The sequence below is a fragment of the Mus musculus genome, chromosome 9, assembly GCF_000001635.26.
Source record: "Mus musculus strain C57BL/6J chromosome 9, GRCm38.p6 C57BL/6J".
Lineage (NCBI taxonomy): Eukaryota > Metazoa > Chordata > Mammalia > Rodentia > Muridae > Mus > Mus musculus.
This window is the reverse complement of record NC_000075.6, coordinates 107,647,261-107,673,674: the sequence shown is the minus strand read 5'-3', so window position 1 is coordinate 107,673,674 and position 26,414 is coordinate 107,647,261. Positions and strand designations below refer to the sequence as shown.

At 51.8% G+C, this 26,414-nt stretch overlaps 1 protein-coding gene across 7 annotated transcripts; it reads left to right on the top strand.

The window, feature by feature from the left end:
* Positions 1–4,706: 4,706 nt before the first annotated feature.
* On the top strand, positions 4,707–22,521 carry Slc38a3 (solute carrier family 38, member 3). Of its 7 annotated transcripts, XM_030244696.1 has the most exons (17): positions 6,281–6,539; positions 8,198–8,505; positions 14,431–14,580; positions 14,665–14,743; positions 14,923–15,038; positions 15,608–15,681; positions 15,773–15,865; positions 15,964–16,045; positions 16,998–17,080; positions 17,161–17,219; positions 17,405–17,575; positions 17,661–17,740; positions 17,990–18,090; positions 18,295–18,419; positions 18,508–18,652; positions 21,443–21,546; positions 21,637–22,521. In XM_030244696.1, the coding sequence occupies exons 3-17, from the start codon at positions 14,480–14,482 to the stop codon at positions 21,739–21,741; spliced, it is 1,518 nt and encodes a 505-aa protein (XP_030100556.1). In that variant the 5' UTR covers positions 6,281–6,539; positions 8,198–8,505; positions 14,431–14,479; the 3' UTR covers positions 21,742–22,521. The 7 variants fall into 7 exon arrangements, 6 of the variants coding, with proteins under 6 accessions (NP_001186147.1, NP_001186146.1, NP_076294.2 ...); NM_001199218.1 differs by lacking the exons at positions 6,281–6,539; positions 8,198–8,505 and adding an exon at positions 4,707–4,822 and having other exon boundaries at positions 21,637–22,520; XR_871103.2 differs by lacking the exon at positions 8,198–8,505 and having other exon boundaries at positions 6,254–6,371; positions 18,242–18,419; positions 21,637–22,520.
* The last annotated feature ends 3,893 nt before the right edge of the window (positions 22,522–26,414 follow it).

The following is a 26,414-nucleotide window of genomic DNA, read 5'->3' as shown; positions in this document are numbered from 1 at the left end:
ACACACACAAAGAGATGCTCAGCAGTTTTTTTTTTATTACGTATTTTCCTCAATTACATTTCCAATGCTATCCCAAAAGTCCCCCACACCCTCCCCCCCCCACTCCCCTACCCACCCATCCCCATTTTTTGGCCCTGGCGTTCCCCTGTACTGGGGCATATAAAGTTTGCCTGTCCAATGGGCCTCTCTTTCCAGTGATGGCCTACTAAGCCATCTTTTGATACATATGCAGCTAGAGTCAAGAACTCCGGGGTAGTGGTTAGTTCATAATGTTGCACCTACAGGGTTGCAGATCTCTTTAGCTCCTTGGATACTTTCTCTAGCTCCTCCATTGGGGACCCTGTGATCCATCCAATAGTTGACTGTGAGCATCCACTTCTGTGTTTGCTAGGCCCCGACCTAGTCTCACAAGAGACAGCTATATCACAGTCCTTGCAACAAACGCTTGCTAGTGTATGCAATGGTGGATGCTCAGCAGTTAATAACACATAATGCTTTTACAGAGGACCTGAGCTCAGTTCCCACAGCAGGCTGTTCACAACCACCTGTTGCTCTAGGTCCAGAGGATCTGATGCCTTCTTTTAGCTTTAGAAGGCACCTGGACTCACATCCACATATCCCCACATGCATAGACCCACGTAAAGATAAATAATTAGCAAAATAAGCGGTTGTTGTTGTTTTAATTTGGGTACTGGAGAGAGATGGCTCAGCACTTAAGAGCACTGGCTGCTCTTCCAGGGGACCTGGTTTTAGTTCTCAGCACCACATGGTAACTCATAACCACTTGTAACTCCCATTCCAAGGAACTCAATATCTTCTGCTGGCTTCTGTGGGCACCCTGCATACACATGGTACACACATGGTACATAGACACCCCTACAGGCAAACACCCACAGGCATAAAGTAAAATAATTTTTTAACATTTTTAGTTGGGTGTCTTGGCACACATCTTTGCTCCCCACACTCCAAAGGTGAGGCAGGTGAATCTCTGTGAGTTTGAGGCCAGCCTGGTTTACACAGTGAGTTCCAAGACATCCAGAGCGACATAGAGAGATAATGGCTTTAAAAAGGCAAAAAATTTAATCTTAAAAAAAAAATTAGTTGGGTAGTGGTGGCACACCCCTTTAATCCCAGAGGCAGTCAGATCTTTGTAGATTTGAGGCCAGCCTGGTCTACATAGCAAGTTCTAGGACAACCTACACAAAGAACTATACAAAGAAACACTGTGTAAAAAAAAAAAACAAAAAAACAAAAAACAAAACAAAAACAAACAAACAAAAAAAAAAAACAAAAGCAAATGCCACAACTGAAACAAAGAAGTCAGGAAGTGGCATGGTGGCAGAAGCCTTTGGTCTGCCGAGGCAGGCTGACTTCCTTGAGTTTGAGGCCACCCTGATCTACACAGCAAGTTTCAGGCTAACCAGGGCTACATAGAAAAACTCTGTCAGTAATTTTTTTTCTTTTTTTTCTTTCCTTCTTTCCTTTTCTTTTTTCTTCTCCTCTGTCTTCCACATTTGCACTTCGGCATGCACCATAACATAAAGAAAAATCTCTGTGCCTAGATATGCTTTCTCTTTCTTTACATACTTAAAGAACAAACACCCATATTTTATTTGCACTATAAAATACTGGACATTGAGTATTTGGGAGGATCAGGGTTCAGGCCCTCCTCAAATTGATAGCATGAAGTATGTGAGACTCTGTCTTCAAAAAATGATCAAAATGTCACGGATACCACAGGAAGACCTACAGAGTCAACTAACCTAGGCCCATGCTCACAAAAACTGAGTGACCCAACCATAGAGCATGCATAGGCTGCACCTAGGCCCCCTGAACATGTATAACAGATGTGCAGCTTGGTCTTCATGTGCCTCCCATAACAACTGGAGCAGGGGCTGCCTCAGACTCTGTTGCCTGCCTTTGGATCCCTTTGCCCTGGCTGGACTGACTGGTCAGGCCTCAGTGGGGGAGGAGGGGCTCCCTGTGCCAAGGTGGGTTGAAACCCATGGGGGCGGGTATGGAGGAGGAGGGGGTGGGAGTAGAGGAGGGAGGGAGGGGGCTGTAACAGGACTTAAAGTGAATTAATTAATTAATGAGAAAAATGCCAAAAGAAGAACAAAGCAATGACGGTTTGGAAAGTAGCCTTCCTTGGCTTTCTAGTAAGATCAAGTGAAAACTCTTTTGAAGGAAACAGGGAAAGCCAGGAAAGATGGTACAAAAACCTTTCATTCCAGCACTCCGGAGACAGAGGCAGAGGTAGACAGATTTATCTGAGTCTAAGGCCATCCTGGTCTATATACAGAGTTCTATGCAGTGCGGCCCTGTTTCACAAAGAGAGTGAAAGAGAAAGAGAGAAGGGTGTGGGAAGAGGAAAGGAAAAGGAATGACTATAATTTGTTTGTTTGTTTGTTAGTTTGTTAGTACACTAGGCTGGCCTCAATCTCCTGAGTGCTGGGATTAAAAGTGTTCCACCACTGCCCAGCAAATGTACAAATGTAGTAAAATTTTTAAGAAAATTAGGAAAATTATATATCCCACCTTTAATCCCAGGATTCAAGACAGGCTGGTGGGTCTCTGTGAATTTGAGGCCAATCTAATCTACAGAGTGAGTTCCAGGACAGCCAAGGCTGCACAGAGAAACCCTGCCTCAAAAAAACCAAAAAGCGGGGAGAGGCAGACTAATGGAGTCTCCTTCATTAGCTGCCCTGTTTGGGAAAGCTCTTGAGTAAGGGGAAGAGAGGAACTTCAGCTCTGTATGTGAGCTGGACTCCACCTTCCAGACAGGGTTCTGAGTACAGGGTCTAGGCCTGAAGAATAACATTCCCGAGTCTTGTGTGAGGGAGACATTGCCTGGCCCTAAGCTGCACTGTGTGTGAGGGAAGTCTCCGAGGCAGAAGTCCTTAGCCCCACTTACAACAGCAGTGCAAACACACTGTGAGAGATGAGCCCAATTAGTGCCTGACGGCTGAAGGCAGAGGGTCCGACAGAACACCATGGTCATATCTGTCATATGGAGTGTGGGTGGGGGGCATTTACTATGTGCCCTACAGCCATCCTGTCTGTCCTATAACCTCAAAGTGTCCCCGAGGGCCCTCATGATCTTTTTCTCTGGCTCTGACAGGTCTCGCCTGGCCAGGCCACTGACCAGAGATTAGACAAGTGGATGGTTACGGCCACTGACGTCAAGCCTGGCTGAGCCCTCCCATGGGCAGCAGCATGGTCCATGTGACCTGGGCTCATTAAACTGCTTCAGTGGCCAGAGAAGCTAGGGGCCAGATCTCAGGGGAGAGAGGGCAGACATGCCAGACCTGCAGAAGCAGGGAAGGCTGGGAAGCTACCGGCTCTAGGGGCCCCAGTTGGGGAAGACTAGCTAAGAGGATTGCCTATGAGTTACCTCCATTCTTTTGCATTCTGTAGTGTGATGTTCAACTCTGCTTGTGTCCAAAGAGCAGCTTCCTGGGCACTGAACAATGAAAGAGTGTAGCTTGGGTCTTCCCCTCTGGAGTGTGAAACAAGATTTCCCTCTTCTGTGAACCCTTTAAGTCTCCAACTTGTTTCCTTAACATGTATCTCATCTTGTTACATAGTATACATAGTGCAGAATCTATTAGTGTATACCTGGCCTCTCCCTGGAGAGTTCTTTTTCATCCAGCCCAGACATGTCACTCCCATCCCCTGAGCTGAGTCTGCTGCTCCACTGGGATTTCATTCATTGGTGCACTGATTCTGATAGACATTTGTCATCTACATGTCCTACGAAAAGCACATGAAGATGCTGAGGCTGGAACTGAGTGTGTTGGGGGCGTTGATTGGACAGCCACAGCAAGACCTAGAATAGCCGGCCGCTTCTTTGGCGATTTGGGCACCTTGGAATGCTAAAGGACAAACCGGAGGTTGCCAAGGACTTAGGACTGTGAGGCTCTCGGGCTGGTGAAGCAAGGGAAGAGAGGCACAGAAGCATGACATTTGGCCTGTTCTAAAAAAATGGTAGGATCATGTGTGGTCAGCCAGGCTGCGTCAGGAGTGGGCTGAGCAGGAGCAGGTGTGTGTGTGTGTGTGTGTGTGTGTGTGTGTGTGTGTGTGTGTGTGTGTGTGTTTAAAGGAGGATCTGCAGATGCCCATGGAATTCGTGGATCCAAGAAGGACTAGGTTAGAGGTGAAGATGGGGCATCAATGCCATAGAGGGTCTGGAGGAACTGTGTAGAATGAGGTATGAGAAGAGCCTGCCCTACTGGAGGCTGGATAGGTAAAGGCTAAGGAAGAGGGAAGGGAATGGCACCAATGTGACCTTGGAAGGAGAATTGACTCTAAGCTCTATCCCACGTGTCCGGCAATCTTTTAGGCCTGTGTCTGAAATGTGGAAATCAGGGAATAGAGGCAAGGGCTGGCCTAGCGCCACAGATAATAAAGCTTTCTTTCTCCTGAAAAAGGTACCTCACCATGGAGGTTACAAGGACCTCTAGAAGAAGGTGCCTGGCCTCTCTTGGCGTCCTATCCAGGCTGTGCAGCTGATATAGGCTGGGCTGGGAGATTCTGCAGGTGGCGTGGCAAGGAAGGTCTCAGAGCTCTGTTTACCCTGGCAGGGGTCCAGGCCTAGCAACAACAAACAGTCACCCTTCCCCCAGCTTCAATGTGATTGGCCTTACCCAGGGACCCCTCATCACTAAGTCTCCAGGCCTCCCTCAGAAGCCCAGCACAGCCAGTCTCAGCCTGTTCCCTTTGGACTGAGGACACCAATGTCCATATGCTGAGTGACCTTGAGCCTAGTCAGGACCCTCAGGAACTGCCCGTGGGTGCCACTACCCCTTGACAAATAGCTCCTGTGAGTATCCAAGGTGATTCTGTCTCAGCCATTTTGTTCTCCCTGCTCCCCTCGGGGCTGGGATTGCAGGCATGTGCCACTCTACCTGTTTCTCATGCTGTTTTAGAGGTTGGGAGTCTAATGGCCCTTCACAATGTGGTAAGTAAGCTCTGGTCTGGCAATTATGTCAGCCTTGGGTAAGGATGCAAATCTTTCCTTCCTGTCATCTAGCTACCGGAAAGGTAGGCTTGGATGGCCTGTGTTCCTGGAGTTGTTGTCACCCCAGGGCCTGTTTCCTTAGGCCCTCAGCTCCCTGGCCCTCTTAGGCAGCATCTGGTCTTAGTTCATGGCTTTCACTTTACCCCACCCCCACCCCCTTCTCTCAGGCCAAAGGGCAAGACGACCATTTCTTTCTGATACAGAGGGAAACTGAGGCACGCTTGGGCTTGGCTGTGCTAGTGTTATGAGTCAGCAGGAAGGGAATCCAGGGCTTCGGGATTTGAGGAGTCCCGACTCCCAGCCTCAGGCAGGGAAGCATGAGACCCGGCCTCTGAAGGCATGCTTCACAGCGCCAGGAAGTAGATATGACATCAGGAGGTAGATATGACAAGAGAAGTCCAGCTTGGAGAGGAACAGCAGAGGCCATGGAATTAATCGGATCAGAGCCAGTGGCTGAGAAAAGAGAGGCACAGCTGTTGTCCCGGCCCCTTTAGCCTGAAAGGTCAACGCCTCCCCTAGCTCCCTACCCTCTGCCACCTGCCTCTGAGCACCGGAGCTGTAGGTGGGAATCAGGTAGAGGTGGCACTGACTACCAGCCAAGAAAGAGCCCTCCCTAAAATCTCTTTCTCACAAGTCCTGCCCCCGTTTCTGATGGGCAGGCTGACAGCAGTCACTCACTCGTAGAGTAGAGAGCATAGCGGTGCAAGGCTTGAAAAGACACAGTGCGATCTCCCCTTGTTTTCGCTGTCCTAGACCGTATTTGCTTCAGCCTCTAGGGTACTATCTCAGGGGAAGAAAAAAACTGATTGAGATAGCCCCTCCATCCACCCCTGCTAAGCAAAGGCGGTCGACCCAGGCAAGGTAGAAAAGGCGTAAGTCTGAAAGCCGTCCGTTCCAAGCCCCTCACTGAAGTTAAGCCTTCGGTATTCCTATTTCTTCTGGTTGAAGATCTCTTCGGGGATTTAGAGAAATGTAGGCAGAATGTTTCAGGGGTTCAGGGCAGTCACTGTCCTCACAAAGATCTCTGCTTTGACCTGAACCATCGCCCCGATCCTTCAAGGCTCTAGCGACCCCTCCCCAATCAGGCTCTCCCACCTATAGGCTTCGAGGTCACCAAGGGCACCGACTACCCCTTTGAGACAAGTCGGCCAGGCCCCCGCTCCTCCCCGGACCAGCCCCTCCTCCCTCGGGCAGCCTGGGATTGGCGGGCCGGGGGCGGGCCAGGGGCGGGGCCGGGCACCCTTCATCCCCTGCTGCTGCAGTTGCCGCTGCAGCCCTGCGCTCAGCCTGGAGCAGAGCGGATCTCACCCTCTGGAACGGAGTGTGCTGAACGTGCCCACCACGAGGCCAGGTACGGCCGGGGGATATAGAGCCACCAGCACAGGGGCGCTGGGCAGAAGGAGCCCACAATACCTCCCCCAGTGCATAGTCGGCTCTGGGAAGCTCTCCTTGTACCCCGAGACCCGGGCAGGCGTCTCAGCTTTCCGAGAGTCAGAATCTTGCGAGCTCCAGAGCACAGGTTTGTGAGCTTGCGGGTAGGCACCAGCTCCAAGCTTGCGCCAGGGTGCGGGGAGGGGCACCTCGTTGATTCCGCTTCTTGGTAGAGCCAAGCAGAACAGAAGGGGACAGCAGCCCGGGGTTAGATCCACAGAACACCTAGTTTGAAGCTCAGGAAACAGTGGACCGACTTCCTGAGTCAGGACCCGCGGGCACCAGCTAAAGAATGGCCGGGAGTAGACCCTGGAGCGCTGCCCCGACGGGCGCCTGAGAGGCAGATCCGCCGGTTGGCACGCCGGCGATCCGGGTATATTTATCCCGCTCTCTGGGCAGTTTGAGGGCAGATCGGGCCGGGACGCCTGAGGGGCCACGGGGTACATGCTGGCCCCAGAACCAGTGCCATTTGCAGTGAGGCCAGCGGGCACTGCCTGCTCTGGGTTTTTGTGACACTTAGGCTTGAGGGCGGGGTGCAATGGGCGCTCCTGTCCACCTGTGGACCTGGCTGGCCGAGGTGTGAGAACTAGCCAGGGCGCAGGACTCAGTTTTCATGAATGCGTGCCGTTTGTTTACACTAGAGAAGGGGGCCAAGGATGGAGCACGTGAGAACTGCGCCCCAAGCGCAGCTCCCCCTCGTCACGTGACCTGAGACCTGAATCCAGGTCTTCTTTCTCCTGTGTGCGGAGGGAGGGGGCTCTTGCACCCTGAGGAGTAACCACGAAGGACATCTCCATGGCACTTTAGCCCACCAGTCCTGTTCTTCCCCCTTTGCTTTCTCCACGTCCCGCCATTACATTGTCCCCTAAAAGAGACCCCTGGCACACAATCTGGGGTAGGGGCTTATTTTCCAGAAAAGAGGTCAGTCCCTTGGATGATTCGTTGTGTGATAGGGTGTTAGAAAGCTAGATAAATCCAAGGATCGTTCGATTTGGAAATAGGGAACATCTGCACAGCTGTGGAAACCTCCCCTAAGAAGCCCCATGATGGGAGAGATCAGGAGTGCATGAGGCCATGCCCGGCACTTTGGAGAGGCTGGGATGGCAGAACCAGGAATGCAAGCTCTGATTTCTTGGGTTTGAGCATGAGACTGTGTCTCTAGGAAAGATGAGAACGGTGTGCCTCAGAGCTTCGTTCACCCTGGGTCTGGGGATCCCATCTCTTCACTGCCTCTCAAATCATCCTTCTGAGTGTGGTCTTATCCCAGGCTTGCTGTATCCCACAGTCCAAGGCTCCAGAAAGCCAGGCCCCAAGACTTGCTTATCCCTGTACTTGAGTCAGGGGCCATGGCCCCCCTCCGACCACAAATGGAGAAACAGGCCCAACGAAGGCAGGTAGATCATGAACTCCAGGCTGAACCAGGAAAAGATCAGAAGCTGAATGAAGCACACCCTGGGAGTCTGCGCTGGGTGTGAGTGGAAGCAGAAAGACTGAGGGCAAAGCATGTTTGCAAGGCAGTGCCTGCGAGAGACTAAATGCAGTTTAGGCATTTGTGTGCCCAGCAAGCTGAAATGTGATGTTTGTGCTGTCGTCGTCGTTGTAGGAAGGGGCCCCGTGGGAAGAGTTCTATTGTAGATATCACAAGGAACTGGGTCCCACAGAGTAGGTAAGTTAGTCTAAGAACTTTGAATGCATTCCATTCATTCAGTATGATTATTGAGTACCTACTATGTGTCTTGCACACAGTGTGACCGGTGAAAGCATACTGAAGAGGTGGGCCTTTGACTTTGGATGGGAAGACAGACACAGGAGGCTAGGGTGGGACCTCTAGAGGACCAGGCAGCACTTCTGGGGGCCAACGGGAAGGACCAGCTGCTGGGGCAGGAGGGGCTTTCCTGCCAGTGGCCCAGGGTTGCTTGGCTTTGAATTTCCGCTCTGCGGGCCACGTCCTGTACACAGCCCCTCAGCCAGCACGTCTGCACCTGTGTGTGACCACTGACAATAGGAGCCGCTCCAGCTGACCATCGCCTCTGCTTGTCTTTTCCTCTGTTCAGGTAAATAAGTCTTGAGGTCTCTGAACTTCCTAGTAGAGCCTGGCCTTATGACCTTCCTGGTCTTGGCTCCACTGGATGTGACATGGCATCGGGCTGGTGGGATAGGACTTGAATTTGTGGAGACCGGAAGATGCAGTGGTGGCCTTATGGAGTCCTCCCTGGGTTCTGCCTAGGGACTCCATGGTACATACTACGGAGCCTGACACACACCTGCCTCATACCCTATGCATGGCCATTTTGTCTCCTTCTCCCTCCTTGCTCCTTCTAGGACTCTCTGTCTTTGTTGGGGCCCCGAGGTTGTTTGATTGTTTGTTTTGGTTTTGTGGGATTTTTTTTTTTTTTGGTTATTTCACGGCAGGGTTTTTTCTGTATCCTGTCTGTCCTGGAACTTGTTTGGCAAACCAGGCTGGCCTTGAGCTCACAGAAATCCATCTGCTTTTGTCTCCCAAGTGCCGGGATTAAAGGTGTGTGCCACTTCTGACCCAACTCTGTTTTTGTGTTTCTTCTTTCTTTTTTTTTTCTTTTCTTTTCTTTTCTTTTTAAGATTTATCTATTTATTTATTTATTTATTTATTTATTTATTTATTTATTTATTTATTTATTTATTGTAAGTACACCGTAAATGTCTTCAGAAGAGGGCATCAGATCTCATTACAGATGGTTGTGAGCCACCGTGTGGTTGCTAGGATTTGAACTCAGGACCTTTGGAATAGCAGTCAGTGTTCCTAACTGCTGAGCCATCTCTCCAGCCCCGTTTTTGTGGGTGTTTTTAAGACAGAGTTCTACTATGTAGCTTTGGCAGCTCTGGAACTTGCTATGTAGCTCCGGCTGGCCTCTAACTCGTAGATATGCCCCTGTCTCTGCCTCCCAAGTGCTGGGGTTTAAGGTTTGCAGTACCATCCCTGTAGGGCTCTGTCTTTTGCTGGCTATTTCTTGGCACCATCTTTCTGCAGCCTCTGGAGGGTCCTCTTTGTTTCTTACCTCTCTCATTGTCTCTTTCTCCTTGCCTGAATAGCAAACCATCCGCTTATATATGATTTATGATTCTTTCTGTTTTCTTCTGTCTGTCACCCTGTATATCTACCCATGTTTCTCTAGCTCTCTGGGCCCCTGGCTGGCTGGCTGGTTGTCTGTCTAGATCAGTATGCATGGGCGCATGTGTGAAATGTGTGTTTTCTTTTGCATTCTCTCCCTTCAGATCTTTCCTCTAGCCCTCTCAATCCTCCTGACCTTGGATGTCTCCCCTCCTCCAAGCTGACCTTGCTTTAGCCCCCCCATCAGGGTCTACAATGAGTCCCAAAATGCCTCAGGCTTGTGTTCCAGTTTTCCTTGAGGCCAGAAGTCCGGCTGTCCAAATATTTGGCCACCTCCAGGGGATTCCGGGTCGGCCCAGAGGAAGATGGGCTGGCTGGCGCAGGGTCTCCCCTGCCTCTTGGGGGCCACAGTCACGTGATGTTCTGTCCTTTGCCTCAGCAGGACTTCTGGCTACACATCTCTCTGAACAAGCTGGCAATGGAGTCGGGGGAGGGGGCTGCTGTTGGCTCTGGACAGCTTGCATTGAGAGGTTCTGGCTACGCTCTCCCTTAGGGACTGAGCAGAGGGCTCAGGTCGCGGTGGGAGATGAGGCCAAGGTGACTTGTAAGCATCTGCCTTGTCTAGGAAGTGTACCCTGTCACAGGAAAGTCTACCTTCCGGCTCCAGCTGAGTTTCTTAGATCCTCCTAGATGCTTCCGGATAGCCAGAAACACAGACACAGGCTACACAGATCCCAGGGCCAGGGAGCTGAGGCTGAGGCATGGAGTCGCTGGGGCATCATTGTTCCAGGTCTGCACCTTTCCCTGGCTTCGCCTGCTCTTACACACTCACCTCTTCATGCCAGCTGTGCCGACCACACACTGGCCACATCTTGTCCTCCTGTTCCGTTGTCTTTTAGTGATGAGACAGTGGTTAGGTACAGACTGGGGTCTTCTGTCACCAAAGTATGCTGTGGCCTGGGGGGGGGGAACGAGGCGTGACTGGGTGCTCTATCAACCTTCTACTTGCCCTGAACCTCACTCTCTTACAGCAGCAGCTCCCAGCAGTCCCTGTGGCTGTGTGTTAGGGACCTACCGTTCAAACATGTTAACCATATACTGATCCCTCGGCCATGCACGCTTACTCCCAAGATGGAGTCCCCTCTTTAAACCCGGAGAAGCAGGAATCTAGAGATACCCTGACATAATGGCTAAACCAGGGATAGGAGCTTTCCCTACCTTGGAGCCCTCCAGTAAGGAGCTCTGTGACTCTTCATTCCAAGCAGCCTGCTTCTTACCAGGTCTTCCTTGGGCTAAGTTCAAGGCTGCCCAGGCCCAGGAAGGCAGAGCTGCCGAGGTGAATTTTATATGACATACACACCCCCGTCAGAATATATGGTTACAGGACTGGGAGAAGTACAGTCCACCCTGTCGCCGGCCCACACTAGCAAGCCCACTTAGGTCCCTGAGAACTGAGGGGAAGAACAGAGCCTAGGGACTCGGATAGGAGAGGAAGCTGTGGTGCCCATAGTGGCTGATGCAAGCAGCCAGCCCATCCTGGCCTGGATTCCTGGGCCTAGAAGTCTTTAATTAGCCAAAGTCAACACCTGCCGAGGTGTGCCTGATAAATTCTCACTCTGTGATGCTTGCGTGGGCAGGCGTTACTTGATGCACCGTCCTCCTGATGCTCCTCCCTTCTGTCTCCTGGCAGAGCAAACAAGCCTCAGAGTGGTATGCTGGGCCAGGCCATCAGCTCACTGCTCACACTACCCACAACTGACGCCATCCTCACCACTGTCTGAGGGCTCAGGGACCTCTCTAGCCTAAGACTTGTCTGTCCTTTGGACCCCCCGGGCCTGCTCTTGGAGGTGAAGCCTCATGAGAGCTCCCTCATTCTGTCATAAGCTTTGATCTAGCCTCCCAGAACCCCTAGACTTCAGGGAGCGATGAGGTCCTGGTTGAGGGTGGTCTGAGTAGTGAGGCTGGTCTGAGCTGGGGGCTGGTCTGGGCTCTCACCACCATTGGAAACAGCAGGCCCAAGGTAGGAGCTGTAAGAGATGGGCTGGCAGCCCTAGGAAGTATCTGAGATCTCCCTCATAGGATAAAAGCCAATCTCCACTCTGGGGCTGTGGTCCTGAAACCTGCCCACACTGAGGTACCAACCTTGACTTAGTCTTTAAGGCTCTGGAAGGTTTGTCTACACTCAGACTCTTCCTTCTCCCCTCAACCCCTGCTGATACCACACCTCAGAGCCTATGCCCGTGCTGCACTCTCTGCCTCTCTTCCTTACTTCATACTTTGGAGCTTCTGTTGGAAGTTTAGACCTGACTACACTGCCTCTTCCAGGAAGCCTGCCTTCCTTCTTTCTTTCCTTCCTTCCTTCCTTCCTTCCTTCCTTCCTTCCTTCCTTCCTTCCTTCCTTCCTTCCTTTCGTTCTTTTGTTTTTCCAGACAGGGTTTCTCTGTGTAGCCAGGCTGTCCTGGAACTCACTCTGTAGACCAGGCTGGCCTCGAACTCAGAAATCCCTCTGCCTCTGCCTTCCAAGTGCTGGGATTAAAGGCATGTGCCGCCACTGCCACCACCACCACCACCACCACCACCGCCACCACCACCTGGCTAGGAAGCCTTTCTTGATACCTCTCTCCCCTAACTACTTTTTTTTTTTTTGCAAGGGAGTTTTAGGGCTGGAACCTGGGGTCTTTTGCATGCCAGGGAAAGACTCTACCAGCTAACTATATACCTAACTCTCCTCTCCTTTTTAAAGTTCCAAGAGATTGTCTCACATCCAGTCCCAGCAGGAGATATAAAGGGTTGATGGTTGGGGGCAGGGGTAATGGAACATGGAAGGACATTACTTCAACCAGATTGGAGGTCATTTAAGGACAAATATTCTGCATCCTTCCTGGGATCTCAGGGCAGCCTGAGACCCAGCAATGACTGGTTATGAATAATAGCCATCAGGCCTCAAAGGCTTTTAGCCCACATCCTGAAAGGGGACAGGGAACCTAGAGCCAGAACCTCAGGCACCTCCCATAGCCATTCCACAGACTTAGTCTCCCTGGAGGCAATGCTAGGCTGCTCCGTATCCTGATGCCAGAATAGAATGAAGCCCTACACACACCGGCCCAGGCAAGCCCTTGGGGGCCTCTGTCATTATAGCAGAAACAGTTGCTTGGCCTAGACTGCTGACTCAGCACACTCCCAGGGCTTGTTCCAGCTTGCTCAGGGTGGGGACCGAGCAAGGGCAACCTGCTGAGTGCCAGGGGGCTTTGGAGACCTGGCAGTGGCACCTTACATCTAGGTGAGATCCTGGCAAGGCTCAGCAGAAGGGCAACATGAGGACAACCTAGGAATGATGGATGATCTACAGGAGAGAGGACAGCTTAGGGATGATGGATGATCTATGGGAAGAGAGTCCTAGAGTCCACATGGTCAGGGTCCTGGGTAGGTAGGCTGGGATGATAAAGGGCTCAAAACTGGCAACCAGGGAAACAGCGGTAGGTAATGGTGTCAGGTGTGGAGTTCCCAGGGCTAAGGTATTTGAGATCTGAGCTTTGGGCTGGGGTGGGTGAGGTTGCTCCAGTAGGTATAGGGAGACAGATATCTACATGGTGTGGGGCCTAAGGCCTGAGCCTGGCTCCCTGTAAGATCAAGGATCAATCCCAGGTGTTTGTTTGAGCTCCTTGGAGCATCGCACTTCAAAGAAGGTCTGAGACCATTGGGGGCTAGAGTAGGGCGAATGGATTCAGAGCTGCATTTGGGATACCCCGCTCGCCTCAGGCCCAGGCTCTGGCTATCCTGCCTGGCAGAGACAGCCTTTCCTGATCTCCACTCTGGCTCAGAGCCCCTCCTGGCCACTTTAGCCTTTAGGATGTCCTGACGGAGCCTGGGTTCAGTTTGCCCAGACATCTTCTGGGCACAGTAGGTATCCCCTGGCCCCAGGGGTGGGAGAGGAGCCAGTGAGTTGTCTGGGCAGTGCTCACTGCGGAGCAAGGAAGCTGGATCATCTGCAGTCCAGCCTGGCCAAGCCCAGAGAGAGGGGGCACCCAGCAGTGACATGGGCTTCTCCTCAGCCGGCCAAGCCCTAAGCTCCTGACCCAGGGAAATGGGAGCTCTGTTTAGAGGGTGTCTTGGATGGCAGGCTCTAAGGATCAGGGCTTCCTGGCAAGAGAGGAGATGCTAGAAGGAAGGCAGGGCTGTGAGGAGCATGAAGAGCAAGTGGCCCGCAGAACTGTGTGCCCTGGGACATCTATTTCCTGGAAGGGCCCCTGAGGGCCTTTCATGACAGCCAGGCTGGATGGACCCAGGTGTCCAGCCCCGGCACTGCCTCAGGCCTCCTGGCTCTGGAAGGGGCACCCTCTGCGCCTGCTGTCCACAGCGCCAGCTCTCAGCACACAGAGGGCCCTTTGTTCTGACTGCCAACAGAGCCCGCCGGGCAGCTGGGAATGGGGCCCACACCCCTCACCCTCTCCCAAGGCCTCCAGCCGTCGGGCAGTGCCATTCTAGGTTGGCCAGGAGGCCCCTGGCACACAGGACCAGTTCAGGAAACGGTGTCCCAGGGCTACTGTGAGGAAGGAGACTTAATTCAAGGTGCACACACGGAGTGGGGTCAGAACCTAGGGCTTAGCATTCAGGACTTCTGGTGCTATTCAGCTATGGACTTGGCTCACCCAAATGACCCTCACTTCACAGGTAGAGAAATTGAGGTCCCAGCAGCTTGCTTGGACTGTTCTATGCGGGAGAGTTAATGTCCTGTCCCATCCTGATCCCAAGGAAGTGCCAAGTCCCAGTGAGCTTTCATGTGCCTGTCTGTCCCAAGTGACCCACTCAGAGATGTATTATGGTCATTGACTCCATGTGGGAGACTAGACCATGACCCCAAGGATAACCAGAAAGACTGACTGATCCACAGATACCTGACTGTCAGTGTGAGAGCAGTGTTCTGGGGTGGTCTCTGAGCCATGGAGATACCCCGACAGACAGAGATGGTGGAGCTGGTGCCCAATGGCAAACACTTGGAGGGGCTTCTACCAGTGGGCGTGCCTACAACAGACACCCAGAGGTAAGCAGAAAAGGGAGCCAGTGGTGGCTGAGGGCAGCCTTGGGCAGAGGTCCAAGAGTCCCACACGCTGGCCTCCTCTTACAGGACTGAAGACACCCAACACTGTGGAGAGGGCAAGGGCTTCCTTCAGAAGAGTCCCAGCAAGGAGCCACACTTCACCGATGTGAGCTGGACAGCCTGAGGGAGTTGGGGGACTGTGGGGAAGTTGGACACGGTGATGAGGTTCTCTAGGGACACAATGGTAGACCGGGAGGTTAACAAGGAAGATGACCACAGTGCACCCACCCCACCTCCCCTTGTGCTGATTCCCCTCTTGTCTCCATCCTACTCTGGTGCCCGCAGTTCGAGGGGAAGACATCATTTGGGATGTCAGTGTTCAATCTCAGCAACGCCATCATGGGCAGTGGAATTCTGGGGCTCGCCTACGCCATGGCCAATACGGGCATCATCCTTTTCCTGTGAGTGCCTCTGCAAACAGCCCTAAATAGCCACCAACCATAACCTCCAAGGACCTTCCAGCTCACTATCCAGTGGGTGGGCACTTCTTTCTCAGCACCCAGTTCACCGCTGCGAAAACATCCACAGCCAGGCAAAAATACCTCAGTGTTCTTCAAACCCACAAGGCCAGCCTTACAGACCTGTGTCTGTTCTACTACGTTTACACTCGATGGCTGAACCCTTGTGGCCAGGCCTTGTGTGGCCACACGAGTCCTTGATTTGGTGGCTCTGCCCTGAAGCCTGCATGGAAAACATGTTTGTCCCAAAGACTCAAGAAGACGAGGTGCTTAGAGGACAGGCTCAGGACACTCTTGACCCAGAGAGCCCCGACCCGGGTCATATTGCACCCTGGGTCAAAGAGAGTAGCATTCATAATATCTCTGGAGTCTCCTGATTTGCACCCACTCCCTCTGAGTGGGTTGGGAGAGATCAGACATTAATGTCACAGAGTCCTTCCTCCCAGTCTCCTTGAGCTCATCACTCCCTGCCAGCCAACCCCCAGTGGCCTCTTTCCCGCCCTGTCCTCCAGGTTCCTGCTTACAGCGGTCGCCCTGTTGTCTAGCTATTCCATCCACCTGCTCCTCAAGTCTTCGGGGATTGTGGGTGAGCCACTCGCGGGCTTGCAAAAGGGGTGGGGCCGAGGTGAAGAGGGCCAACCCCCACCCCCAGCTATCCTGACTTCCTGTGTCCACAGGCATCCGTGCCTACGAGCAGTTGGGCTACCGTGCCTTTGGGACCCCGGGGAAGCTGGCAGCAGCCCTGGCCATTACGCTTCAGAACATTGGAGGTGAGCAAGTGCCTGGGGTGGCAGTATGCAGAATGGGCAGGTCTGATGGCTGGCTGGTTCAGCTGACCTCAGCAGTTATCCCCCTGCCTCCTCCCCAGCCATGTCCAGCTACCTATACATCATCAAGTCTGAATTGCCTCTTGTCATACAGACCTTCCTGAATCTGGAGAAGCCGGCCTCGTGAGCTTGGGAAATGGGGGGAGGGTGGAAGTAATGGGTACCAGCTACCGTGATAGACAAGGCAGAAGTATGACTGGTGGCAAGCACAGGGCTGCAAAGAAAGCCACATGCAGTTCCCACTTGTGTGCAGAGCATCCAGGGAAAACCCCGAGAGCCCGAAAGCTAGGGCCCATGTGACCCAGGACCCTGCATAGGAGCAGAAGGGCCTCAGGCTTAACTCTAAGCACCTGCTATTCCTGATCATGGGGTTCACCCCCACCCTAGCTGCCACTACCAAGAGATTAAGCCCAGGACATGTGTGGGGGTGCCTACTACTTAGCTAGCACCAGCTGAGCACCAACCTCGCTTTGTATTTAGGGGAAGGGATCAGAGGCTTACGCCTGCTGTGGACAACCCAGTGCCCACAAGCAAAGGGGCTGGTGACTCAGAACAGTGCTGAGAGGAAAGGACTGGGGGTGTGCACCTAGGCTCCCGGGGGGACTTCTCCCTAGGAAAGGCCCTTGAATTTGCCCAAGAAGAATGAGTGGCCCTGCTCCATTTACCCTTATCTATGCCCCATGTTCATTTCCAGGAGGAAGGGGGCCCGGAATAATACAAGATGCAGGTGCCAAGAGAGACCACAGGGGGCACACATTTATTTGCAAGTCCCTGAGACACCCCCCCCCAAGAAAAACACAGATCCTCCCTGAGCCAGGTCCCCCCAGGAGACTGGACTCAGATCTCTGAGACAACACTACCAGCAACTTCAGTCACCGGGGACCCGCATGAGCTGTGTCCCAGGCCAGGTCACCCCACTCTTGAGTGTGACAACCAACGAGCACAGGGAGACTTGGAGTGATGGTTAAACATTCATCAGGGAACACAATGTGGTGTCACTAGTGTGCCACTGGGGAAGCCGGTGGCCCCACACCCAGCTGCGGGGTGTCCTCCTGACCACTGCTTATTCCTGTAGGGTGTGGTACATGGATGGCAACTACCTTGTGATCCTGGTTTCTGTCACCATCATTCTGCCCCTAGCACTGATGCGACAGCTCGGTGAGTCACCAGGGTCAGGCTATAGGGGGACGTTAAGGGACACAGGAGAGGCCCGAGTCTCACGGTCCCCTCCTTTGCAGGCTACCTGGGTTACTCCAGTGGCTTCTCTCTCAGCTGCATGGTGTTCTTCTTGATCGCAGTGAGCCACCCTCCATGTTGGTCAGAAAAGAGCAGTGGCCCGAGGGAGTCCTGTGTCAGAGGGAGGGGGCAGGGTCTCCCGGGAAGCTGAAGTGAGGAGACAGCTCTTCTAATCTTGACTGTGGCTTCCAAGTCCCGTTGCCGACAGCTCTGCCTGACTCTGACACTCACGCTTCTCCACCCCAGGTCATCTATAAGAAGTTCCAAGTTCCTTGCCCATTGGCACACAACCTGGCCAATGCCACCGGCAACTTCAGCCACATGGTGGTGGCAGAGGAGAAGGCACAGCTGCAGGGCGAGCCTGACACTGCTGCTGAGGCCTTCTGTACCCCAAGCTACTTCACCCTCAACTCACAGGTTCCAACAGGCCAAGCCGGGCCAGGGGAGCGGGGAAGGGCTTGGTGGGGAGGGGCTGCCTTGACATAGTCCTTTGTGTCTCCAGACAGCATACACCATCCCCATCATGGCTTTCGCCTTCGTCTGCCACCCTGAGGTGCTGCCCATATATACAGAGCTCAAGGAGTAGGTGTCTGTGGCTGGGAGAGGGACAGCGGCTGCCTTGAGTTGGTCTGGAGAGAATAGATGTGATCTCAGATGTCTGTCTGGAGGGAGATAAGCTGAGACTCAGGTCACCAGACCAAAGGTCTCCACGGTTGATAAGAGTGGGAGTTAGAGCCAAGAAGGAGACCGGGAGACCCCTCAGATATAAACAGGTATCACAGCATGGCTTAGCCTGCCACGCCACCAAGTCCCGTCTCTTACTGTCTGCAGCCCCTCCAAGAGGAAGATGCAGCACATCTCCAACCTGTCCATTGCTGTCATGTATGTCATGTACTTCCTGGCCGCCCTCTTCGGCTACCTCACCTTCTACGGTATGGCTGGATTGGCGCGGGTGGGATCGGGAGCCAGGCTGGGAGGCAAGGGCTGGTCAGTGGCCACAGTGACTTTAGGCACTCACTAGATGTGCGATGCCTGACTGTGTCCTGCAGCTGTGGAGGTGAGTCTGAGTACCACTCCCCACAGTGTCAGGGTCCACCGCCCCCTGGCCTGCTGACCACCCTCCCTGCCTGCCACAGACGGGGTGGAGTCGGAGCTGCTGCACACCTACAGCAAGGTGGACCCGTTTGATGTGCTGATCTTGTGTGTGCGAGTGGCCGTGCTGATAGCGGTCACACTTACAGTTCCGATTGTTCTGTTCCCGGTGAGCCGGCGGGCAGGTGGCTGGGCAGGCTGAAGGGAAGGGAGGGTTTAGTGGAGGCCACCAGACTGATGGTTCTTCCCCTGCCCAGGTACGACGTGCTATCCAGCAGATGCTGTTTCAGAACCAGGAGTTCAGCTGGTTGCGGCACGTGCTCATTGCCACTGGCCTGCTTACGTGCATCAATCTGCTGGTTATCTTCGCCCCCAACATCTTGGGCATATTTGGGATCATTGGTGAGAGCCTGACCCGGCTGGGCGAGCAGGGTAGAGCCACAGAGAGTTTCACTTCTACAGATCCTGGTAGACCCCTGGGTTCACATCCTACATTTATGAGCCCCCCCCCCCCCCCCCCCGTGTACATGGTTTGGCCTCCTACCTGAATGCTTATCTTTACTACTGCAATCCGTCTTGAAGGCTCAAAACCCCTGAGTTGGTCCTCTTTAATAGATGATGGTGTGGACGCCCAGGGCAAAGTCTCCACAAAGGATTTCACTGGGTTGGGCATGGTAGTATGTGCCTGTAATCTTAGCTTGAGAGAATGATACAGGAGAATCACTTGAACGCAGCAGAGACACCATAGCAAGACACTTTGGACAACCACAAAAAATCCCATAATGTCTTAGCCCATTTTACATATGGGGAGGCCCAAGGCCAGGGTGATTAAAGGAACACAAGAGCTACAGTTGATGAGTAGAGGGACCCAATTTAGATACAAGACTATCAGACTCCAAGGTTGAGGCTCTGTCCACTGTCCCATCCCAGCTGAGGTTTTGAGCTGGAAAATTAGACAATTCTGAAACATCTTTGGGGTGACCAAAGTCACCCCAAAAGTCATAGGACTGATTCCTTAACCCTACTCCTCAGTCTGCCTTACTGATCTGGGGGGCTGAGAATTGTGAGATTATCTTGAAAAGACTCGCTTCCGTGTGTTCAAAATCTGAGTCAAACTGAAGTCCACAGACTGAAGTGCATGGTTCAAGGGATGGGAAAGTCGTCTGTTAGTCAGCTCTTTGTCATTGTGACAGAATTCCCGAGGCAATTAACTTATAAAGAAAAAATGTAGGGCTGGTGAGTCTCAGTGAGTCTGCCACCAAGCCTGACAACTGGAGTTTGATCCCTGGAGCTCACATGGTGGAAGAAGAGAACTGACTCCTAAACAGCTGTCCTCGCTGGGCAGTGGTGGCACACGCCCTTATTCCCAGCACTTGGGAGGCAGAGGCAGGCGGATTTCTAAGTTTGAGGCCAGCCTGGTCTGCAGAGTGAGTTCCAGGACAGCCAGGGCTACACAGAGAAACCCTGTCTCGAAAAACCAAAACAAACAAACAAACAAACAAAAACAAAAAAACACAACAGTTGTCCTCTGATGGTCACATGTGCACAGTGACACACGTGCAGCCACACACATACACACACACATATACAAAGCAATAAATATAAAAATTACCAAGTGTGAGAGAGAGAAAAGGTTCAGGGACTGAGGACAGAGGACATAGCTCAGTTAGTAGACTGTTTGTAGTAGACTGTTTGCCTGGCTATGCACACCTGATGGTCCTGGTTAGACTCCAGCACATGTAAACAAGCTATTGCAGTGATATTCCCAGCATTGAGGAGGTGGAGGCAGGAAGAGCAGGGGTCCAAGGTCATTCTTGACTATACAGTTTGAGGCTGTCCTAGGATACAGGAGACAGCCTGTATCCCTCGGGACAGAACCTTGTCCCCAAACAAACAAAGAGGTTTATTTTGCCTCATACTTTCACAAGTGCCAGCCATAATTGACTGGTACCAGTTGATTTGAGGCTATAGTGCCCATCCTGACAGAAGTGCATGGCAGAACAAAACTGCTTACCCCATGGCCAAGAGCTAATAGGGAAAGAGGAGACAAGTCCTTACAGTCAGTCCCTTTAAGGGGCTCATACCCATGCTTAAGGACCTCCCACAAGGCTCCACCTCCTAAAAGCCCACCCCCTTTCTTTCTTTCCTTCTTTCTTTCTTTCTTTCTTTCTTTCTTTCTTTCTTTCTTTCTTTCTTTCTTTCTTTCTCTCTTTTTCTTTTTTTCTCTTTTTCTTTTTTTAAAGATTTATTTATTTATTTATTATATGCAAGTACACTGTAGCTGTCCTCAGACACTCCAGAAGAGGGAGTTACGGATGGTTGTGAGCCACCATGTGGTTGCTGGGATTTGAACTCCTGACCTTTGGAAGAGCAGTCGGGTGCTCTTACCCACTGAGCCATCTCACCAGCCCCTTTTTCTTTTTCTTTTCTTTTCTTTTCTTTTTTTTTTTTTTTTTTTTTTTTTTTTGAGACAGGGTTTCTCTGTATAGCCCTGGCTGTCCTGGAACTCACTTTGTAGACCAGGCTGGCCTCGAACTCAGAAATCCACCTGCCTCTGCCTCCCAAGTGCTAGGATTAAAAGCATGTGCCACCACTGCCCTGCTAGTCCTCCCCCTTTCAAATAGCACCAACTTCAGAACCTCCTAGAGACCCCACTCCCCACCTCCCCAAGCACCTGGGCCTCTGAGAACACTCAAGATCCAAACTGTAGCAAACTGTGTTAGGAAACCAGTATTCTTGTATGTATGTATGTGTGTATGTATGTATGTATGTATGTATGTATGTATGTATGTGAGTGCTCTACTGTGTGTATATCTAAATGTCACAAGAGGGCATCAGATCCACTTATAGATGGCTGTGAGACACCATGCCCTTGCTGGGTATTGAACTTAGGACCTCTGGAAACTGCTGAGCCAGCTCACCAGCCCAAAGAACCCAGTTTCCTTAGGGGTTTATTCTGTCATAAGTTTCTTTTCTTCATGGCTAGCTTCATTCTCATATATTTTCCTTACCCGCCAACACCATCGGCCTTGTAGCTTGGTGGAGAGAGAACAAGAGAGGGAAAGGCTGGTGGGCTCCCCCAGAATATAGGCTCTCCTCCAACGGAGACTACTTGATCTCACTGGGAGTCCACTTCAGACCTTGGCCAGTAGGCGAGTGAGAGCAGCTGTTGCTAAGTTCTGTTCTCTGCAGGTGCCACATCTGCTCCGTGCCTCATCTTCATCTTCCCTGCCATCTTCTACTTCCGAATCATGCCCACTGACAAGGAGCCTGCAAGATCCACCCCTAAAATCCTGGTAGGAGGGGCCTTGGTGCCCATGGGCTGGGGCAGTGCTAAGGGAATTCTCCCTAGCTCAGGCCTGACTCTCACTCCTGATCCCCCACAGGCCCTTTGTTTCGCTGCGGTTGGCTTCCTGCTGATGACCATGAGCCTGAGTTTCATCATCATTGACTGGGTCTCTGGGACCAGCCAGCATGGAGGAAACCATTAGGATGACCTCCATCTTGTCCTGTCTATTCATCCTAGCACCTCCTGCCCTCTCTCTCTCCAGCCCCTGCTCCCAGCCAGGGGCTAAGTAAGGGGAGAGAGACCGGGGAGAAAGACTCTGTAAATACTATGGCCTCTGGCTCCACCCATATCCTCTCCGTTGGAAGGTTTTTGTTGAAGAGCCAGGACCAAGGCCCATGGACCACCCCTGCTGGGCTCCAGAGCTGCAGGGGCTTCCTGCACTAGGAACAGGGTGGGGCTGTCATCGCCTTAGATCCCATGAAACCCTCCATCCTCCTCCAGCAGCTGTGCACACTGAGGCCTAGCGGCCACCTCCTGAGGTCACACAGGCAGTAGGGGCACACAGAGCCAGAAAACCCAGGCCTGAAGACATCCCCTAGTCCTGCTGAGAGACCACAGTCTAAACCCAAGGGCTCATCCCTGATCTCCAGCCCCGTTTCCAACACTTGGGCCCCAAATCTTGGGTACTCTTGTCTTCTTCCCTCTCCTCCATAGGGGACCCTATCCCATCCCATATTTGGGGTCAGCAGGTTCTGCTGAGGATGGGGCTGGTATGCACCCCAAAAGATCCCTGCTGTGGGCCTTCACAGTTCAGGGGAGGCTGGGACTCCCACACCTCACGCCTGGGCCATGACTTACATTCCACTGCTGGGAGAAGGGAGGCCAGGCCCAGAGTAGCCTGCCCTTGGGAGTCAAAGACCCTAGAAGCCAGGCTGGCACAGGAATGGGGAGGCTTGCCTTTTATAAATATTATACACAAGACCGATTGTGTTCTATATTCTTAGTCTCCACAGTTCTGGAAAATGGGGTAGGGATTAATAACAATTGTGGGGGGGGCACTGGGGTTCTCCTGTCTGCTTGCCTGCACCAGAGTGGGAACTGAGCAAGACCCTCCACCCCCACCCCACCTCCTGCCTCTCAGACCAAGCGGTGGCGGCGTGCTCAGACCCAGCTCTGGGCCTGGGCCAAGTTCAGCACAGACCTGCTTTCTCACGGGGTGAGGTGGGGAGGAATTAATGAGCGCCAGGAAGTGGGACAGAGAGGAGCCTGCGGAAGGAGGCAACGTGAGGCGCATCCCCAGCAGCTCCACACAGGGGGGGGGTCGTCTGAGCTGGGGGTAGCCGAGCTTTGCACAAGCCTCAGGATAGGGCCCCTGCAGCCCACCAGCTCTTAGACTACTTGTCAGCCCTCTGTCAATGCCTTAAAGCTGGAGACAGAAATCCTGGGATCCTTTCCCTTGCAGGACTGATTTTTTTATTAGTAATAAATACCTCTATGAATAAGGGTCGGTTAGTGCGTCTCACCAGAGTCGAGATAGTTCTGAACGGCTAAGGGAGAGTGAAGTCCGAGGCAAGGCAGAGACTCCAAGGAGGCAGGGCAGCCCCAGGTATCCGGGCCCAAGTGGGACTGGGAAGCTGCCCATTGCAACTCACAGGCCTGAATCAGCTACAGTCCAGAAGGATAGAACTGCCCAGACCTTGGCACCAAACCCTCATTAGGAAAGACCCTGCACTAGGATAGGCCACCAGCGAAAGGACAGCAAGAAAAATCCAGTTTGAACTTGGAAGGCAACTGCCAGCTTGGGAAAGCCCTGAAGAAAGAACTTCTTCAAACTGGTGGCTGCTTGGCCCACAGCTGTGCCAGCTAGACAGAGGGGAGCTTCCTGAGCCCCATTCCCATCGGTCCCAGGAGCCTGACTTCAACCATGAGCCCTGTGGCCACAAGAAACATCTGGACACTGACCTAGTGGTAGATGCGACCTAAGGTAGACTGTCAGAAGGGACCGCCCATGAGCCACCGATTTCTTCTCCATTAGATGGGCGCATAGTCTTGCCTGGAATGCCTGGTTCACTGGGGTGGTGGTGGATAATCAAGGGGAGATGTTATCCTGTGAGCCTTTTCATATTCCCTATTCAAAGAGGATGCAGGACAACAGAGCAGCGGGACATCAGCCAAGGCTGCAGGCTTCTCAGTCCAGATGTGATAACAGTAGCCCCCACACAGAGCCAGGGTATGAAAGAGGGCCCTCACCTTAGCACCCCTCTCTGCTCGCTCAACTAGAGCAAGGGTGGCAGGCTCCAGGAAGAATGGGGCAAGCGATGTAAGACACTGTACTAGATTCAGGAGTCATGTATCCCCATGACTGTAAAGTGAGGATTCCTGTCACTGGCCGCCAAGTCTGAGAACAGCCTCCGTGAGGATAGGTCCATGGCCCTTTGGATATCCTTAGGGATTATCTTACGTTTTGAATAACTTCCAAGGTTCCCGCCCCCCATTCTTTATGCTTTTGAGGGGGAAAAATGTTCTCTTCTTGGAAGCCTAGTTATCAAGTGTTTGTCTAGCATGTGAGAGGAGACACACAAGCACATACTCAGTGGCTCTGGGAAAAATTGTCTTATTTGAAATATTGATGTTAGAGCACCCCAAAAGCCTAGCACAGCTGCCACCCATATTTCCTTCACTCGTTCTTTCTCGGAGAGACAGACGATTAGATCTCACCGTGTGGTGGCTGGAGAGATAGCACAGTGGTTAAGAGCACTGGTTGCTCTTCTAAAGGACCTGAGTTCAATTCCCAGCAACCACATGATGGCTCACAACCATCTGTAATGGGGGTCTAGTGACCTGTTCTGGTGTGTCTGAAGAGAGCGATGGTAGTGTACTCATGTATAAAATAAATCTTAAAAAAAAAATCTCACCATGTAGCTCAAGGCAGACTCAAGCTTTCAGTTCTCCCCTGAGAGAAGGGATTACAGGTGTGTGCCCCTGCACCAGACCCTCATGTGGTCACTGTTTTCTAATGCCTGCTTGTCATAGAAATGAGACGACATGCTTAGCATTCTGGAGGCTAGGGCAGGAAGACCCTGAGTCTGAGGACTACATAGAGTCCCTGCCCAGCAGCCAGCTTTGCCCACCTCTGCTCGCCCATGTGTACATTCCTGGAGAGTGACTCACCCATTCATTCCCCAAGGTTTTGCTTTGCTATTGTGGTGTTGGATATTGACCCCAGAGTCTTACGTATGTTAGGCAAGTGCTCTACAAAAGAGCTAGATCTTCAGTCCCATTTCTGGGGAGGGTGCTGGGGATAAACCCAAGGACTCACACAGGGTAGGCACAGGGTCAAATACCAAGCTATATCACTGTCATCACAATTTTTTTAAAAGATACATATTTATTTTATTTATATGAGTTCACTGTAGCTGTCTTCAGACACACCAGAAGAGGGCATCAGATCTCATTACAGATGGTTGTGAGCCACCATGTGGTTCCTGGGAATTGAACTCAGGACCTCTGGAAGAGCAGACACTGCTCTTAACCACTGAGCCATCTCTCCAGCCCCATCCTCAAATTTTTATGGAGACTTTTCTACATGCCAAACACTCTTAAATGACAGTGACCATGGATAAAGGCACCTTTAGCAGAGAGGCATTAGTAATGAACACAGTTATCTCACTTGTTAGAAGATACTTAGTATGAGCAGGACATCATGGCACACACTTTTCAGTCCCAGACCTCAGGCAGGAGGCAGAGGCAGGTGGATCTCTGTGAGTTCCAGGCCAGCCTGATCTACAGCGTACGTTGCAGGCCACTCAGGGCCACACAGAGAAACCCTGTTTTGACAATCAAAACAACAACAATAAAAAAAAATTAAGTTCAGAAATTCTGTAGTGAGCAGGGCCAGCCAATAGAAAGGCTTGAGATCCTCATATGCCTGAGAATAGGAGGGACAGCCTGGAGGTCACTGAGCTGAGTCTGGATGAAGCAGATGGAAATAGATGTGTCCAGTGGGCACTGGAGGGGAGGTGCTCTGGGCCCTGAAATGTAAGAGGAGTGAGATCTGATTCAGTGGGACTCAAAGAGTTTTAAGTTTTCTTTTGTTTTGATTTTTGGGGGTTTTTTGTTGTTGTTTTGCTTTATGTTTTTGGATGGTCATTTTTAAAAAACAGATGATATATATATATATATATATATATATATATATATATATATATATATATTTAAGATTTATTTATTTATGCATTGAGTGCTCTATTTGCATGTATGCCTGCATGACAGAAGAGGGCATCATATCCCATTACAGATGGTTGTGAGACACCCTGTGGTTGCTGGGAATTGAACTCAGGTCCTCTGGAAGAGCAACCAGTGCTCTTAACCACTGAGCCATCTCTCCAACCTCTCCCTGTCTCCCAATCTTTTGAGACAAGATCTCCCATCTGCCAAACTTTTTGCTTGTTTGTTTGATTGGTTGGTTTTGTTTTTCGAGACAGGGTTTCTCTGTGTAACCCTGGCTGTCCTGGAACTCACTTTGTAGACCAGGCTGGCCTCGAACTCAGAAATCCGCCTGCCTCTGCCTCCCAAGTGCTGGGATTAAAGGCGTGCGCCACCATCGCCTAGCCTCTGATATGTAACTTTTTTTTAAAAGATTTATTTATTTATTATATGTAAGTACACTGTAGCTGTCTTCAGACACACCAGAAGAGGGCATCAGAGCTCCTTACACATGGTTGTGAGCCACCATGTGGTTGCTGGGATTTGAACTCTGGACCTTCGGAAGAGCAGTCCGGTGCTCTTACACACTGAGCCATCTCACCAGCCCCTGATATGTAACTTTAATTAGACTAAAACACTCTCTTTTGACCAGGCTGACCTTGAACTCAT